General features: G+C 34.2%; 1 protein-coding gene across 1 annotated transcript in view; it reads right to left on the reverse strand.

The window, feature by feature from the left end:
- The window catches only part of MPHOSPH9 (M-phase phosphoprotein 9), a 44,871-nt gene that overhangs the window by 4,890 nt on the left and 22,799 nt on the right, over nt 1-17,182 (reverse strand). Inside the window, 9 exon segments of the mRNA XM_074298989.1 lie at nt 6,599-6,719; nt 7,334-7,498; nt 9,570-9,736; nt 10,054-10,191; nt 10,793-10,894; nt 12,855-12,919; nt 13,614-13,661; nt 14,405-14,620; nt 16,141-16,228. Coding sequence (XP_074155090.1) covers nt 6,599-6,719; nt 7,334-7,498; nt 9,570-9,736; nt 10,054-10,191; nt 10,793-10,894; nt 12,855-12,919; nt 13,614-13,661; nt 14,405-14,620; nt 16,141-16,228 — 1,110 coding nt within the window.

The following is a 17,182-nucleotide window of genomic DNA, read 5'->3' on the forward strand; positions in this document are numbered from 1 at the left end:
GGCTGGATCCTGTCGTCTTCAATCCTTCCTTTATACTATTTTCCCTTTATGAATGCTACATTTCAACCAAAATAGATTATTGCCTGAATTCAGTGCTTCATTTCCTGCTTTTTATCTTCATACACTTTCACAGAGCATGGCTGAAGCAGCTTTTAACATAGGTCCAGGACTACCCCAACACTAATATAGCTCTGGTACAACATGGAAAAAATCAAATTGTCTTTCTTAAGTGACACGGGTCTAAGTCAGACACCATTTTACAGATGAGAAAACTGATGTCCAAAGTCACAGAGGGAATCGAGACAGGATTTTAACCTATGCACTCAAAAAATGTAAATCCAGTGCTTCCATTACAAAATACCCAGGCTCCAACAAACTGCTCTGTGCTATTTCACATTATCTTCTGCTTAGAAATGCCCTGTCAAAGTAGTAAAAAAAAAAAATCCACCTTACCCCCCCCCCTCAGTATTATAGTAGCCATTAATTTATCAATTTGGAAGGAGATCTTTAGTTGAGTGACCCCACACATATGCTTAACCCCAAATGTTTTCATTAATGTTGTAGAAGAGGGCATGTCATGCTTGGCAAACAAACAGATAACAAAGATAAGATAGATAAGTGATACACTAGGGTCAATTCAACAAGCATTTATGTTTAAGGCATTGTGCCTAGGTAAAAGGGATACAAAGATAAAATGAAAAACAGTCCCGACTTTGCAAGGAATTGACATCCTCTGGGGTGAGAAGGGTTACAAAATATATACAGCTAAAGTCCAGAATTCTTTCCACTGTACCCGCTTATCTTCCTTCTGAGTCATCACATCACGGGACCCAAGAACTCCTGTCAAATTTCATATGATTTTTCCCCAATTCCATGGCAGACAAACTTCCAGCTCCTGTTTCCTTTATCTGTGTGTTGAAATAAAAATGTTTTCCCTCTTCTCTCCAGAATCTCTATCCTATTTCTCTACACAATCCTTAGCCCCTGTGTCTCCCAATCTGTTGTGTCTCTTAGAACCCACATGTTAACCATTTTCTCTTAATCTTAGTTCTAAGTTACCAGAAATTCTGCCTTCTGGCACTGAAGGATCCCCATTTTCACCAGAAGATACTCTATCCCTGACCACACTCTCCAGCACTTAATATTCTTCTCATCTTTCCCAACACCTAGAGCCTGGAGAAGATTTATTCCTCATTCCTCACTGCCATTTCCAACTCAAGCCACCCTTTGTTCCTGATTTTTCTTTACACAAACACACACACACACACACACACACTCCTTATATCCTTTTTGAGATTATCTATTGGCCCTGATCTTATTCTCTCCTTTCTCATGGAGTCCATTAAGTCCTTGGCTCATGACCACCTCCACTCTAAAAACTACCTTCAGAATACAGAGATCTCAATATAAATATTTTGTATCCTCAAAAATCCTAGCCTCCCAACAACAAGATTATAAAATGATCAATTCTGATGGACGTGGCTCTGTTCAACAATGAGATGATTGAGGCCAGTTCCAATGATCTTGTGATAAAGAGAGCCATCTTCACCCAAAGAGAGGACTGTGAGAACTGAGTGTTAACCATAACATAGCATTTTCACTCTTTTTATTGTTCACTTACATTTTCTCAATTTTTTCCCTTTTTGATCTGATTTTTCTTGTGCAGCAAGATAATTGTATAAATATATATGCATATATTAAATTTAACATTTATTTTTAACATGTTTAAAATATAGAGGATTACTTTCTGTCTATGGGAGGGATTGGAAGGAAAGGGCGGGAAAATTTGGAACACAAGATTTTGCAAGAATCAATGTTGAAAAATTATCCATGCATATTTAAATATATTTTGAAAATAAAAAGCTTTAATTAAAAAAAAAAAAATTCTGGCCTCCCAGTTCTTCAACTTCAATTCTCATGATTCCTTCACTCCACCCAAGCACCTCATATCCTTGTCCAAACCCATAATTGTGCTACTTCCATGTACAAAACTTTGCAATTTATCTTTGTTCATAGTTGCCCTTTTTCCACTTTTCACTGTTCCTCAACATAAATTATTCATTCTTACTGCAACCTCCAATAAGCACCTTGACTTTCCATTTTTTCACTTCTCTGGCCTCACTTTGATTTATTTAAGACTCCTTAGGTCTATTTTTCTTGACAAGGTTGAATGACATGGTCTCTGAGGCTGTAGACCTGTTAGGATCCTTTCTTCAGTATGAAACCTACAGTCAACCAATTCAACCATATTTTCTAGCCCTGAATCCATCACTTGCCATGTCCTCTTGCCCAACTCCAATAGGTGGGGTTAATCATACTATCAGCATCCCTCATTTCTACTCTTGCTATTTTAAGTTATATAATTATATCAATAAGGTCCACAACAAATCTATATCTACTCTCAAGTGGCCACTCACTGCTGCACAGAAATTCTTTTCTTTTTCCTTGACTAACTTTGCTTGCATATTACAAGAAAATGGTTATTCTAAACCCTCCCTTCTCTCTTCAAATTCCCTACCATCAACCTTCCCCTTCCCTCTCAACAAAGAAGTTCTACTCTTTATTTTTCTAGGAGCCACATTTCAAAGAGGATATAGAAAAAGGAGTGTCCAGAGGAGGGCAATCGGGATGATGAAGAAATTCAAGTTCATGCCAAAAGTGGACTAAATGAAGGAGCTAGGTATGTTTAGTTTAGAGATATCTTGGGGGAATGAGAGAACTAATGAGAGAAAAAGAATTCAATTTGTTCCTTTTAGTCCTAGAAAGCTGAACTAGGAGCAGTGATTTGGAAGTTGCAAAGCAGTAAATTTAAGCCTAATAAAAAAAGGGTTCAAAAACAAAATAGGCAGCCTTGGGAAGTGGTAGGCAGTCCCTCATTCTCAAGTAAAAGCTCAATAATAACTTTGCTATTATCTGAGTTTTTCTTTCAGAGTGGAACGCCTAGAAAAGGCTATCTATATTTGTTGCCTCTATTTCCCCACCTCACATGAATTTAGCATCTATTGCAATTGCTCCTAAGAAACTCAAGGTTGCCAATAACTTCTTAACCAATCCATTGGGTTTGTCCTCTTTGTCAACATTCCTGGGCTAGGACACTGCTTCCTCCTGGCTTATCTTTTACATATCTAACCACTTTTTTTCAATACCCTTGGCTGGGTCATCAACATGATCAAAGAGCAGCTGTGCAGTATAATAGATTTGAAATGAGGACTACACCTCAGGACACTGGCTAGCTGTGTGATCCCGGGCAAGTGACTTAAATGTCTGTCTCAGTTTCCTCATTTAAAAAATGTGAATAATAACATTTATGTCCCAGGATTGTTGTGAAGATCAGAGGAGATAATATTTGTAAAAATGCTTAGCTCATTGCCTGGCATAAAATTGTTGTTCCATCCTTTCAGTTATGTCCAACTCTTCGTGACTATGTAGGGTTATCTTGGCAAAGACACTAAAGTGATTTGCCATTTCCTTCTCCAGCTCATTTTACAGATGAGGAAACTGAGGCAAATAGGTTAAGTGACTCTCCAGAGCCATATATCAATTATCTGCACCTGCATTTGAACTCAGGTCGTCTTCATTCCTGGCCTGGCGCTCTATCCACTTAGCCAACTAGCTTAGCTGTCCTTCTGGCAAGCAGTAGGTGTTTAATAAATGCTTGTTTTTAAAAATGACTTCTTTGGTACCTCTTCCAGTTTCTAGATCCTATAATCTCCCATCTGATAAGTAAACACACTCCTAAATTGTCTCTTTACACTTTTAATGATCTCATTTATTTCCCATGAGTTCATAGGACCATCTGTTCTGATGATTAATCTATATATCCTGCCTTAATTTCTCTTCAGAATTCTAGTCCTCTAATGTCTATTGCCTGCTAAATATCTGCATGGAGATGTACCACTGACACCTCAAATATGTTCAAAATAGAACTCATCTTTCCCACTAAAAATCATCCCTTCCCACTTTCAGTATTCCTTTTACCTCTTTGATGATGACATTGTCACGCTTATCCTGTTTAAGGCATACAAGTCTGGAGCCATTTGTGATTCTTTACTTGCCCTCAGTTCTATAGCAAACTAAGTAGACATCTGATAATCCCACATCATCTCATGCATCCATCTTTTTCTATTCATACTAACCTAATTCAGGCCCTCATTACCTCTGATTGAAAAAAAAAACTCCTAATTAGTCTCTCTGCTTCTAGTCTTTTCCCTTTTCTAATCTACCTTTCACACAAATGTTAACATCTTTAAGACATGATTTGATCATGTCACCCCTCTGTTCAAAACTCTTCAATGGTTCTTTACTATCTCTAGATAAAACAAACTTCTAGCTTTGCATTTAAAACCCTTGACAATCTGGGGCCAACCTACCTTGCCATGCTGATTTCATAGTTTTGAGTTTTTTTCCTGGACTGGATCTGTGATTTCATTGGTGTAGAGTTCAGGAAACGTCCTCTACCAGTGTTGAATAGCAAGTGCACTGCAACTTAGGGTCTCAAAGTTGGCTGGGGCTCAGAGAAATTAAGCCATTTGCCCAGGATCACAACACAAGTTTGTCAGAACCCAGAGCTTTCTAAATCCCAGGCCAGTTCTCTATCTACTACTCCATGCTTAATAAATGTTGGTTGAATTGACTGAAAGCCGAAAGTCAAAAGTATAACAATGGCAACCAAAAACACTAATGCCATATGAGGGTGCATGGAGAGAGGCCTGGTGCCCAGGGCAGTTCTGTTCCCTGAGTAGACCAGAGTTGGAGTGCTGTGCTCAATGGTGGGCACCACACTTTAGGAAGCATGCTGATAAGCGAAGAATATCCAGAGAAGGGCAACCAGGATGGTGGGAGACCTTAATATCATGCCATGTGATGATTGGTTGAAGGAAGCAGGGATGTTTAGCTTAGAGAAGAGAAGATTTAGGGGGGGAATGATAGCTGTCTTCAAGTACTGGAAGGGCTGTCCTGTAGAAGAGAGATTAGACTTGTTTTACTTGTTTTTCTGAGCCTGAGAGGGCAGAACTAGGAACAAAGGGGGTAAGTTAAAAGGGGGGCAATTAAAGAATCAAAATTAACTTCTTAATATCTAGCCAAGTCACAAAATGGAATAGGCTGCTTGGGAAGGTAATGAGTTCCCCCTCAATGACAGGTCTTTGGGCAAAGACTATTGCTTGCTATCAAGGAATTATAAGAGGAATTTTTATGTACACGCTGGACTTGCCTCTTCCCACTCTGAGATGTTAGGTTTCTAAGACATTAAGAATCCAGCAGCATTAAGTTGTAGTTTACTGTATTTTTTGAGATTTTCATCTTTCCATTCCAGGAATATGAGCCCCAAAGGAGTTGATTGAGCATTAAAGATTTATTTCCCTATGACCAATGAGGACACCACTACCTTCCCAACCTTAGATTTTCAACATCTTTTACACTCACACTACACATAGCCAATCTGTTGCCAACTTTTGTCATTTCTATATACATCACTTTTATACATCCCTTTCTCTCTGCACACATAGCTACCACCCTTAGTATATATCCTCATCACCTCACATTTGAATTACTGCAAAAGCTTTCTGATTCACCTCTCTTCCTTCCAATCCATCCTTCAGTCAGCTTTCCTAATTCTCAGGACTATATCATTCTCCATCCCCCTCAATAATTGCACTATCATCACTTATATTGTTCTTTTAAGTTTTGCAAAGCTCTCTGAAGTAGTTCTCAGTTGATCCTTACAACAACCCTAGAAGATATTAATTATTCCCACTTTGCAGAAGGAAAAACAGGTTGAGAGAAGCTAAAAAGCTTGCCCAGGATCACACATCTACTAAATGGCTCCCTATTACTTCCAGGATCAAATCTAAAATCTGGCCCCTGTTCATTTTTAGTCTTCCTACATTTGACAATAGCTATGAGACCATGGCCTTCTGGCTGAATTCACCTCAATGTTCCATCTCCTGATCCTTAGGCCTTTTAATTGGCTCTATCAATTGTAACTGGAATACTCTTCCCTTCCTTCTCCTGGTTTCTGGGCTTTCTTCAAGACTTATGTGAAATCAAGATTTGTGAAATCCTTATTCAGTCCTTTTCTTCCCACCTCTACCTGACACTTCCCTTTGGCCCTGCCATCTGCACTGGACATATTTTGCATATACAGTTCTTTGCATGTTAATTCCCACATTAGAATGTGAGCTCCTGTAAAGGAGGAGCTGTGTTTCTGCTTTTCTTTGCATCCCGGGAACTTAACATCATGTGTAGCACACAGTACAAGTTTAATAAATGCTTGTTGACTACTTTTAACTAAAATCCAAATCTTTATTAACAGACCAGAAACTACCTAATGATAAAGGCATTGGTTTTAGTAGCTTAAAATAATTTTCATCAATAAATTATTTTAACTGTAGACTTTTCAAAATCTTATTTTTATTTTTATCTTTGATTTTTATAGCACTTTCATTTCCATATCTGACCATATCTAACCATATCTGTAATATCCTCTTTCTAGCTTCCCATTTCTGTATACAAAGAGGGAAAGGAAATTCATTTTCCCCACTCTTTTCTGAGGCTAAGCTTGATCTTTGTGAGTTTAATACTATTTTAAAGAACTTACCGATTTGAATTACTATCATCTTTGCTACGTAGGTGGCTAAATCCTTGCGAGAAATTCTCTTTAGGGGATCGCTTTGGACTGTATGCCATCATTACTGGTGTTAGCATGATATCTCTTTTAGCTATGGGAAAGAAAAAAAAAAAAAAAAAAAAAAAAAAGCTTTTTCTGTGGGATGTAAAATATCTCATATTACCAAAATATATTTGTGACACTAATCAAAACTCCCCCCCCCCCCAGGAATATACAAGTATACTGGAAAAATCAGTAGAATACATATCTAATACATTAGAATATGTCCTAAGACATCTTCTTAGTTATTGCCTAAAAAAGAAATCTCAGGTACAGAACTTTGCTGCCTCACTATAAATGCCCCTGTAGCTTAACAAAGGGAGAAAGTGATTATTATTCAGGGTCCTTGCACTAATGGATAGATGACTGAAGTTCTTGCAGAGAATATTCAATTAAAGCAGCCATCTAATTTATCTTTTTATATGGAAAAAGGAACCAGAAATTCTCTTGACTCAAGAAAATCCCAGGCTATCTAACTCTCTGGTCACATTTCATACTAAGTGCAAGCATCCCAAGAGCTCCCTCATTCAGAAACTTTTACTGAAGACCTACTACTGGGGAGGGGTCCCCAAAATAGAAAACAAAAACACAAATATTCAATTCTAATTGGGCTAAATCACATATAACTTTTTTAGAGCACAAGAAATGTATAAATTCAACCCTTACTTAAAGTATTTGATTTTCGGTTTGAAGGCGGGAGAGATGATGATCTCTGTGAAGATGAACAATGATATTTCCTTGATCTCTGATGAGAACCTTTCTCTAGGGACCGATTTCTACTGAAAATGGGTTCAGGAGCAAATCCTACAGTTTGACGGCGACTTGATGTTTCTGTTACAAATATAAATAAACTTTATTTCTGTTTTCTGTCTTCACTAATAAGTTTTTCAGTTGGTTTTTTCAGTTGACTCTTCTACTACTGCCCTGAAACCTATTTTTACCCATAACTGAGTTACAGGGATTATAACCATTAACCTACTGCATAGAACAATTATATTTTTTTAAGAGAAGAAGTTGTTACATGTAAAATTTATAATAGATACATTCCTTTTCCCACCATACATACAATGACCATATAGTCTTTAAAATAATATTATTTATTTGTTTTTCATTTAGTAAGTTGAGATATTGATTTAAGCTAAAAAAGATAGGCTGCTTTTTAAGCATGCCAGTAAAATACTCATCAAATACATTGGGAAATAAAAAGATAGTCAATTAAAACATTTTTTAATTTTCAAAGATGTCTACTGATAAAGATGTAGAAATTTAAAATGTTTAAACAATACTATACATGTTTTATTATTATCACTATTACTGTATTATGACAGACTTTTTTTATACCATTTCATTGTTTAGAAACTGTAAGGGTCCTTTAAATGGGCGGCCACAGCGCAACAGGAGCTTTGAGTGGCCCAGAAGTAATCTCTGTGGATATATAGGACTCCCCTGTGGGTGGGATCCTGGCCATATTGAGATAGCTTTGTAATGGGTGACGGCTCTCTCACTGGTTGGCTGTGTGTGTGACCTCACAGGCCCTTTATAAGCCCATTGCTTGCAGCCAGTCACTCTCTTTAACCTGGCTCCCTAGCCTGGGGTAGCTAAGCCAAGCTGATGGATAGCCCAGAGAGGTAAGGAGTTTGGTAGTGAACACGTGGGTCTTCAGACCAGGTGTTCACTAGGGAGCTAACAAGTCAGGACATTAAGTCAGGGCTTTTAAGATTACACATGGCTGTTCTTGAGTGCGCTACCGGTTATTATACTGGTTATAGATTCAAGAAATTGTGGCCAGAGACCTTTGAAGGCCTCAGAAGAGGCCAGCCGGGCAGAGTTGACACTGCAAAGGTCAGTGGTCAAAGGCACTCTGTTGGGCCTAGGACAGACTAGTAATTGTAACTGCCAGGAGGGCATGTTACAAGAAACTATTCAAATATTCATAATAATGATATGTGAACCTTAGTAATTAATAAGTGAAAATTATAGTATGCATATTGATGGGAAGACATGATAGCTCTAAAATTTTTTAAATATGGAGGTCAACAAGATATATTCAGTTGCATATTTCCCCCCTTCCCCCCCGAGGCTGGGGTTAAGTGACTTGCCCAGGGTAACACAGCTAGGAAGTGTTAAGTATCTGATTCAGATTTGAACTCTGGTCCTCCTGAATTCAGGGATGGTGCTCTATCCACTAGCTGCCCCTCAGTTGCATATATTTAACCCATATCAGATTGTTTGCTATCTTAGGGAGAAGTGTTCTCTTGGGAAAAGGAAGAAAGTAGAAAAATTTGGAACATAAAATCTTACAAAAATGAATGTTGAAAATTAACTATATCTATTTGGAAAAAATACTATTAAAATTTTTAAAATAAAAGGCAAGACATATTCAAAGAAAAGTAAAATTTTCATTTGTCTTATAGTTTCACTCCCATTTATAGCTTTTACTTCTGCCTTTAAAAAAAAAAAAAAAAAAAAAAAAATCAATCCTTTCCCTATATACACCACTACCCTTTCATGAATCTTTCCCAGTAATAAAAAAAAATTGAGCCAAATCCAAATAAAGGGATTGTTTCTGACAACAGGCATCATGAATCCACCCCCACCATAGTTCCCCTTAATTTTCTACCAAGAGGAGTGTTTCTTCTTTTCTCTGAGTCCAACAACATAGAATACTGCAATTAATCTCAGTGTTATAGCAATTTACTATTGCTTTATACTTTTTCTTTTTAAACCACTGTCAGATATGACAGAAAAGTTGTTTCACTTACTCATCTATAAAATGGATTTAAATAATAATATATTACAGTAATTTTACTTCATTACTTGAGCAATTTAATGTGAAAGAAATGTAATTTTAAAAAATAAAATTAATACATAGCAAAAAAAAAAAAAAAAAAGGAATATTTACTATTTGACATGTCCTCATTCTCTGTTTGCGTGCCCCAATTTTTAAGTATTTTTCCTTCTTCATGATTTTTGTAACCTTTGATGCTTGACGGATCTGAAGCCGACCTTTCTTTTAAACTTGTTGGTGAGTCATTGAGTGGACAATCCTTTTCAGGAGGAGTATGGTACCTAAGAAGTTTTTGTTAGAACATGTTAAGTGTTTTATGTTAAAAAAACATAACTGAGATAAATTATTTTATCAATACATAACAGGGTCAGTTGATTACACTCAAAAATTGAATGAAATGCTTTACAAATTAAAGCCCATTCTTAAATCCAAGGCCTAAAAATAGAAACAGACTGATGACTCAGTATGTTCCAAGCAATAAAAGTCAAAACCTCTTAAAAATATGACCATTAAAATTTCTGTAGCTCACCAAAATGCTTTGTAAATAATAAAAACATACAGCATTTCCTACATATGCTATATATTGAAGTTATTCTACCTAAGAGTATAGGAGTCCCCAAGCTGGTTATGGACCAAATTATCTTGATCGTCTAAAGGCTGGCCAGTAAAGATGGAATATTCTGCTCCTGGTATCAACCATTTCCGCCTGCTAACATCGGACGCTGTTACTGTGTTACTAGAGTGGAAAACATCAGTTTGAATTGTTTGTGGCTTACTCATTTTCATGAAAAAATTAACACTTTAATAAATGAAATGTAAAAAACAATATAATATATGATAAATTCTTAGGAGAAAATGCTTAAAACAAGCATATTTGCTAAAACAACAACAGCAAAAACAAACAAACAAACAAACAATTGGCCTCATCAATCACATTATTTGTAAAATACTTACCAGTAAACAAGTTTGTATTCTATATTAGTGTTCAAGTTCGGTATACTTTAGACCAACTTAAAAAAAATTATTTTGTAATACACATTACTAATGCTGTTTTATAGACAATCCCATAGAACTATATGTACCAGAGTCTAACTAATGCAATAATAGTTATTGTACAACTTTCTAAAAGAAATGTCAAATTTAAGCAAAAATTATGGTTATGTTAAGACCTAGTTGTAAATTTTACCTACCACCAAGTGCATAATATGAAAAATCTTAAGACCAATGCCAGGGTTCAGTGAGCCTTCTACTAAAATTTAAACCCCATCTTTTATTCCCCACCCCAAGTCCTAATAATGGGCATAATCCTTATGTATAGATGAGATGGAATAGCTTACCTGGTAAGGGATGTTGGCATTTGATTTTTGGTATTAATGCGGAGTTTTGACATATTTTCATGTTCTACTTGCTTGATCTGGGCTTCAAGTTTTGAAATTGTTCTAATTCAAAAGTAATAAAATGTATTCAAATACTTTTAAGATACAGATCCTCCTTATTTCAACTATTTTATTTCTAGAAAAAAATTCTTATGGAAAAGAAAACAGGAGGAAATATATAATACCTACCAATACCCCCGATTTAGGACCTTATTCTTTCATTTTAAGTTTACTACAAAAAACACACCAAAGATAAAAAATGAGGGTAAAATGAGGGAAAGAAGAAGACGGTAAGAAAAAAATAAAAAAAAACACAGCCATTAAATTCCATAAAGGAACATTTCAAAAATGGGAGAATCAATTATTATTAGAGCTTTAAATTTTTATATAGATTAGCTTATTAATCAAGAATTTGTATGAAAAATATACTATATATATTTTAAAGTCAAAATACAATCCATGATAAAAATCCTGTGCACAATTAGGCAAAAAGATCTAATAAAATTGAATACATTATTTTAAAACTCAGATTCCATACTATCTACAGTGGTTTTAGTTAATACAAAAGTCTTCAAAAGTTAAGAATGAAATAAAGTACCAATTAGAAATATTTCTGTTTTCCTTAAACAACTCACAAATAAAGAAGATTGAGTTAAGATATTAATAAGCCTTTCCTACCTTTTTTTTTTTTTAAAGAAATGTGACTCTGCAGAATTAACAAAATGAGGCTTTATTCATTGTACTCCTGGTTACAATATCATTTTTCAAAAAGAGTAATATTCTCCTTTGCAGGCATCTTGCCATGTATTCTAATAATAATAATAAAAAGCTGATATTTACACACTGCTTCTTACATGTCAGGCATTTTATTTGCTTTTAAAAATGCTTTTAGAAAGATTATTTTTTAATACTTTGAGAATGATTATCTCATTTAACTTGCAACAATCCTGGGGAGGTGGGTGCTATTATTATTTCTAGAAGTGAGGCAGGCAGATATTAAGTAACTTGCCCAAGTTCACAGGGCTAGTCATTGCCTAATTGAGCTAAGGTTTTCTTGATTCCAAACATTCTATCCTCTGAGACCTTTCTAGCACTTTACATGAAGCTTCCTTTTAAACCAAAATTCCCTGAAGGGAAGTTGTGAGAAAGGAATGAGAGACTATTTAGAATGGTAGTTAAATTAACTAAAAGAACTGTTTCTAGAATAAAACAGATCCAGGGAAGGGCTAAAGAGGAGAACAGAATGAGGAAAAGATGACTATTTAGATCTTGAGAATATTTTTAGTGAGAATTATGTCATATGGTATTATGAATTTCTAAAACATAGGACTTTTTTATATTCAAACCTAAGTACACAAATTTAAAATAAAATATTAATGCTATTTGGAGGTTCATTATAACAAATTACCCATATCTCTGTTCCTTAGTATCATGAACAATTAAAATGGAGTCTTTAAGAAAGCGAATTAAATCCCTAATTTTCTTAAGACAGTTTGGATGCATTTTTCTTTGGGAAGATGATAATGTATTAACTGAACTTAAGAAAACTTCAAAGTTCTAAGGGCAGCTAGGTGACATAGTGGCTACAGCACTGGCCCTGGAGTCAGGACTTGCGTTCAACTATGACCTCAGATTCTTTCTAGCTGTGTCACCCTAGGCAGCAAGACACTTAACCCCGATAGTCTCCAAAAAAAAAAAAAAAAATTCTTTTTAGTCCTAGACTCTACATAGTTATTAAGGCTGCATCTATGCCCAAAAATAAATAAAACACTACAACAGAGACAAATGTGCATTACTATAGCAACAGCTATACAATCAACATAACAATATAATGTTTATAATCTTATCCTAAATTCAGCTTTACCTTTTCATGTCTTTAGAAACTTTAGAAACAGTAACAATAATTTTTATGCTTCAATGGAAATCTCATTTTTCCAAGACAGTTTAAATAAAGTCATGTATGCTGAGCATGCAACTAGGAAGTCTTTTTTACAATCACATAAAAGGTAGTACCACATTTTACCTTTTCAAATCAGAAATCTGAGTATTTGCATCAAGCAATTTGTTCTCAGTTGTATTTAATGTATCCTATGAAAATAAAGGAAAATTTAGATACCAATGTATATAAACATTTTTTGTACAATTTACATTTTAGAATTTTTAATGCTGTCATCCTAATGTTTTACTAAACAGTTTAAAAATGCAAATTCATATAATTCTACAAATTTGGAACCTTTCACATATCTGACCAAAACCAAATATGATCTGTGCCCGAATTATGTGAACAACTCTGGGACTTAGCCCAAATAAATCAGGTATGACATGTTCTGTAGAAACCATCTAATTGGAAAATGAATAAAACCAAAAAGCTTAAATTTTCTTATTTTTTAGTGGAATGATCTTACTAAAATGCAGTACTCAAATTTAGCTGCAATAAAAAATGCAAACACAATCAGCAAATGGTTCTGTAGGACACAAGTGAAACAATATTCCCCCATAAGAAGCTCTTAAGGAAATAAAACCTTTATTATCATCTTCCAATATTATTTAATAACATATGGTACTTGATCATTTTTCAAAAGCGTTCCCATAGCATTTGATCCTTACAACAACCTTGTGAAGTATAGTATTATCCCCATTTTGCAGATAAGTAAACAGAAAGAGACATTAAAAGTGATTGGATTTGTTCAGGATCATAGAATTACTAAGAACTGGAGCCAAATTTAAATGATTCAATTCAGTGCTCTTTCCACTATTCAAAATATAAGTGATCATTCTCTACCTTTACTCTTTCATGCTGTTTTCCAAGGGACTGATATTCTCCTAGAAGCTACAAGAAAAAGAATAAACTTTACTGTAATATTACCTATTACAGAATTATCATAGAATTACACTTTGTAATCACCTAGTAAAAGGATTTAAATTCATTTGTTAAAAATAAGATTGTATTTTTCAAAATAAGTCATACATACAAATGTTTACAAAATAAAATTACTAATTTCCAATTTTTGATTAAGAATTCATATAATTATGCCTTAAGAAAAGGATCTGAAAAATCAATACAAAAATAAATTGTCAACAAAGTTCTTTTAAATGTTATGCCAGGACAGAAAAAAAATGAACTAAGGAAAATTCTCTTACTCAAGACTAGAATAAAACCTAAAGTTTTAACTAACTTACTATATATGTACCTAATGTAGACTTAAAACCAATCTCAAGTAAAACAAGAGAAAACAAAAAAATGAACAATTCCCAAAGCTTCTCTAAATCCTAACATTTTTACCTTACCAGACACACTGATGAGTCAAGATACCTCATCAGTAAAACTGAAGACAGAAAGCAATTGAATAGGTGAAGGTGATACCAAAAGTCTTTTAAAGCTCTGTCTCCCTGCTGTTGTAAGATGAAAAGACCCTGTCTGAATTGGTATGGTATAAATGCAGTAAGAGCAAAGTTATATTAAACTCAAATGTACTTTGAAAAAAGTTAGAATAAAGTCAGTTTTATAACAAAAGCACTACTAAAATCTTAACTAAAAGTATGATAAAGAGCTACTATTGTCTTCTCACTTACAGCTTGAAACATTTTGTTTTCTTGTTTTATTCTAGCATCTTTATCATCTGAGAGTTTGTAAGCCTTATCAAATGCTTCTTCTAGATCCTTTAGTCGGGATTTGAGTCGACTGATGGTGTTATCTTTTTCTTTATTACTCGCTCGCATTTCCTCAATACGTTCCTGCAAAATTTTGGAAGTATTACTGGATGCATTGAGGTGTTCTCTCAAATCACTCTACAAAATAAAAACAAAAATAATTACTAGTTATTCTTAATGAATGAATACATTTCTACCTCAAATGCCAAATGCATATAAGCATCAAAAGGATGAAATGTAAAGTTCATCACTGTGGACAAAAAATGGAAATAGCATCATCAAGTGACAGAAACAAGGAACAAGAATTGAGAAACCAAACTCTCCTAAAAGATGATGGCTTCCTTCACTCTCTGCAGTGAAAATGAATACTTGTAGCAGCAGGAGGAGATTCTGAATGGATGGTGTAATTTGATACTTAATTTACATATCTATTACATGCAAATGAATCCTTTAAAGTTGTTTCTCCACTATCTTCCATAGAAATATGAAATAAAATTTAAAATGTCTGTCTAGTACATATACCAACCAAATATAAGAAAGAAAAATAAGGAAAACAAAACCAGGTATTTTTCACAGCAATACCTGAATGTAACTTTAGAGGGATTCAACTTGGGCAACAACAGGATCATAAAAAAGGGAAAAGGATCATGTGTGCAGAAATGTTTGTATCAGCTCTTTTTGTGGTGGCAAGCAACAGGAAATTGAATGGATGTCCAGGAATGGCTGAATAATTTATGGTATATGAATGTCATGGAAGATTTATACAACAATCTTCAGGCCGATTTCCAAAAGGTCTGAAGAAACTGAAATGAACATGCTATGTGAAGTAAGAACCAAAAGAATATTGTACACAGCAACAAGATTATGTGATGAACAACTCTGATGGATTTGGCTCTTTTCAACAATGAGGTGATCTAGGTCAATTCCAATTATTATGGAGAGAGCCATATGCATCCAGAGAGAGGACTATGGGGACTGAATGTGGATCACAACATAACATCACTTTTTTTGTTGTCTGTTTGCTTTTTTCTTTCTCATTTTTTTTCCTTTTTGGTCTGAGTTTTCTTGTGGAGCATGACAAATGTAGAAATATGTTTAGAAAAATTGCACATGTTTAATCTGTGTTGGTTATATTCTGTATACTGACTAAATAGATAGATTACATAAATATACTTCCTCTCTAGAGAAAGGAGTGGAAGGAAGGGAGGGAGAAAAATATGGAACACAAAAGTCTTAAAAAAACAAATGCTGACAATTACATTTACATGTATTTGGAAAATAGAATACCACTGAAAATTAAGGAAAAAAATCTTGAGCAATACAGGAAAGATAAAGATTTATTTTTCAAAGCAATGTTAAGTTAGGTTATCAACATACCACACAAAGACTTCTTCAATTTAAAGGTTGGGACTAAATGGCTGAGTTCCCTTTCAAAGTCTCAAATTTTGTGACTCTTTATACTGAGATCATGATACTCAAAACAATCAGCCTTTCAAGAAGGACAGTATGCTAAAAGGTCTGACAGTAAAAACAATGATCACAACTTAAATTGCATTTTAAAGTTTGCAAGTCACTCTCCTCAGAAAGCCTCCTTCGTATGGCTATCCTATGTTAAACAGAGAGCATAAACCTATCAGAACACAACATGAATTACTTACCACTTCCAATTCCAGCAAATTATTTTTGTTCTCCAGTATTTTCATATGAGCATTGGCCTCATTCAGAGCACCACCTAATTGGTCACATCTAAAACCATAAATCAACAATCAGAAGAAAACGTCCACAAAATTAAAAAATTAGAGAATGAAAACTCTTTCCTTAGGAATTACACATGAAGTTGATTTCCAGTACGTAAGTTAAAGCTGACTGTCCAGTGTGAGCTAAAATCTAAGACAGTTACTTTAATAAAAGATATTTCAAGAAGATAATTTATATTATTCTAATAGTTTGAGGAATATATGCATTTCAAAAACTCCCTAATATATGTATAGATATCAATTAAGTAACACATTATATGTATCTCTTGTTGAAAATTTAAGATACAAAGCAAACACAAACTACTTAAACATAATAATAAATCAATCTACCCTAATATCATCAACTGTATAGGGTTATGGGAATTGGTGTACAAGTAATGTATATGATAGATATTATACTGTCAAAGAACTAGCTTTAGTTGAATTGAATCAATCACTGGATTCTTATCTTAATATAAGTATTCCATCTGCTGTCTCATATTCAAAATCAAAAGCTTGCTAAAAATCTTGAGAATGAAATAAGAATCTGATCCCAATACTGCAAAGCTTCATGTGAAAATAACTAATTCCACATGAAGTAGATTTTTTAACTGCCTGGACAATTTACAGAAACATTAGGGGGGGAAAGATTAAGCAAAACAATTCATTATCTGCCATGCATGTAACCAAACATGTTGGAATAGTCTCTGTGAAAGATTTTATTCTCAATTTTACTTAAAAATTGATTAAAAATTATTGCCAAAGTATAAAGATAACAGTTGTCTGCTATAACTACATAAGATGTCAGTACCACATTTAAGATGCCAATAATATTAATTCCTATCATCTTAAAATAATGAAATTTGATATTCAATTCTTTTATATGGTAAAACTAAATATTATAAATATTATTAAGCTTAATAGTCAACCCTGTTAAATGAAAATTTAGATTCAAACTAGAATT

Source organism: Sminthopsis crassicaudata, chromosome 1 (assembly GCF_048593235.1).
Source record: "Sminthopsis crassicaudata isolate SCR6 chromosome 1, ASM4859323v1, whole genome shotgun sequence".
NCBI lineage: Eukaryota > Metazoa > Chordata > Mammalia > Dasyuromorphia > Dasyuridae > Sminthopsis > Sminthopsis crassicaudata.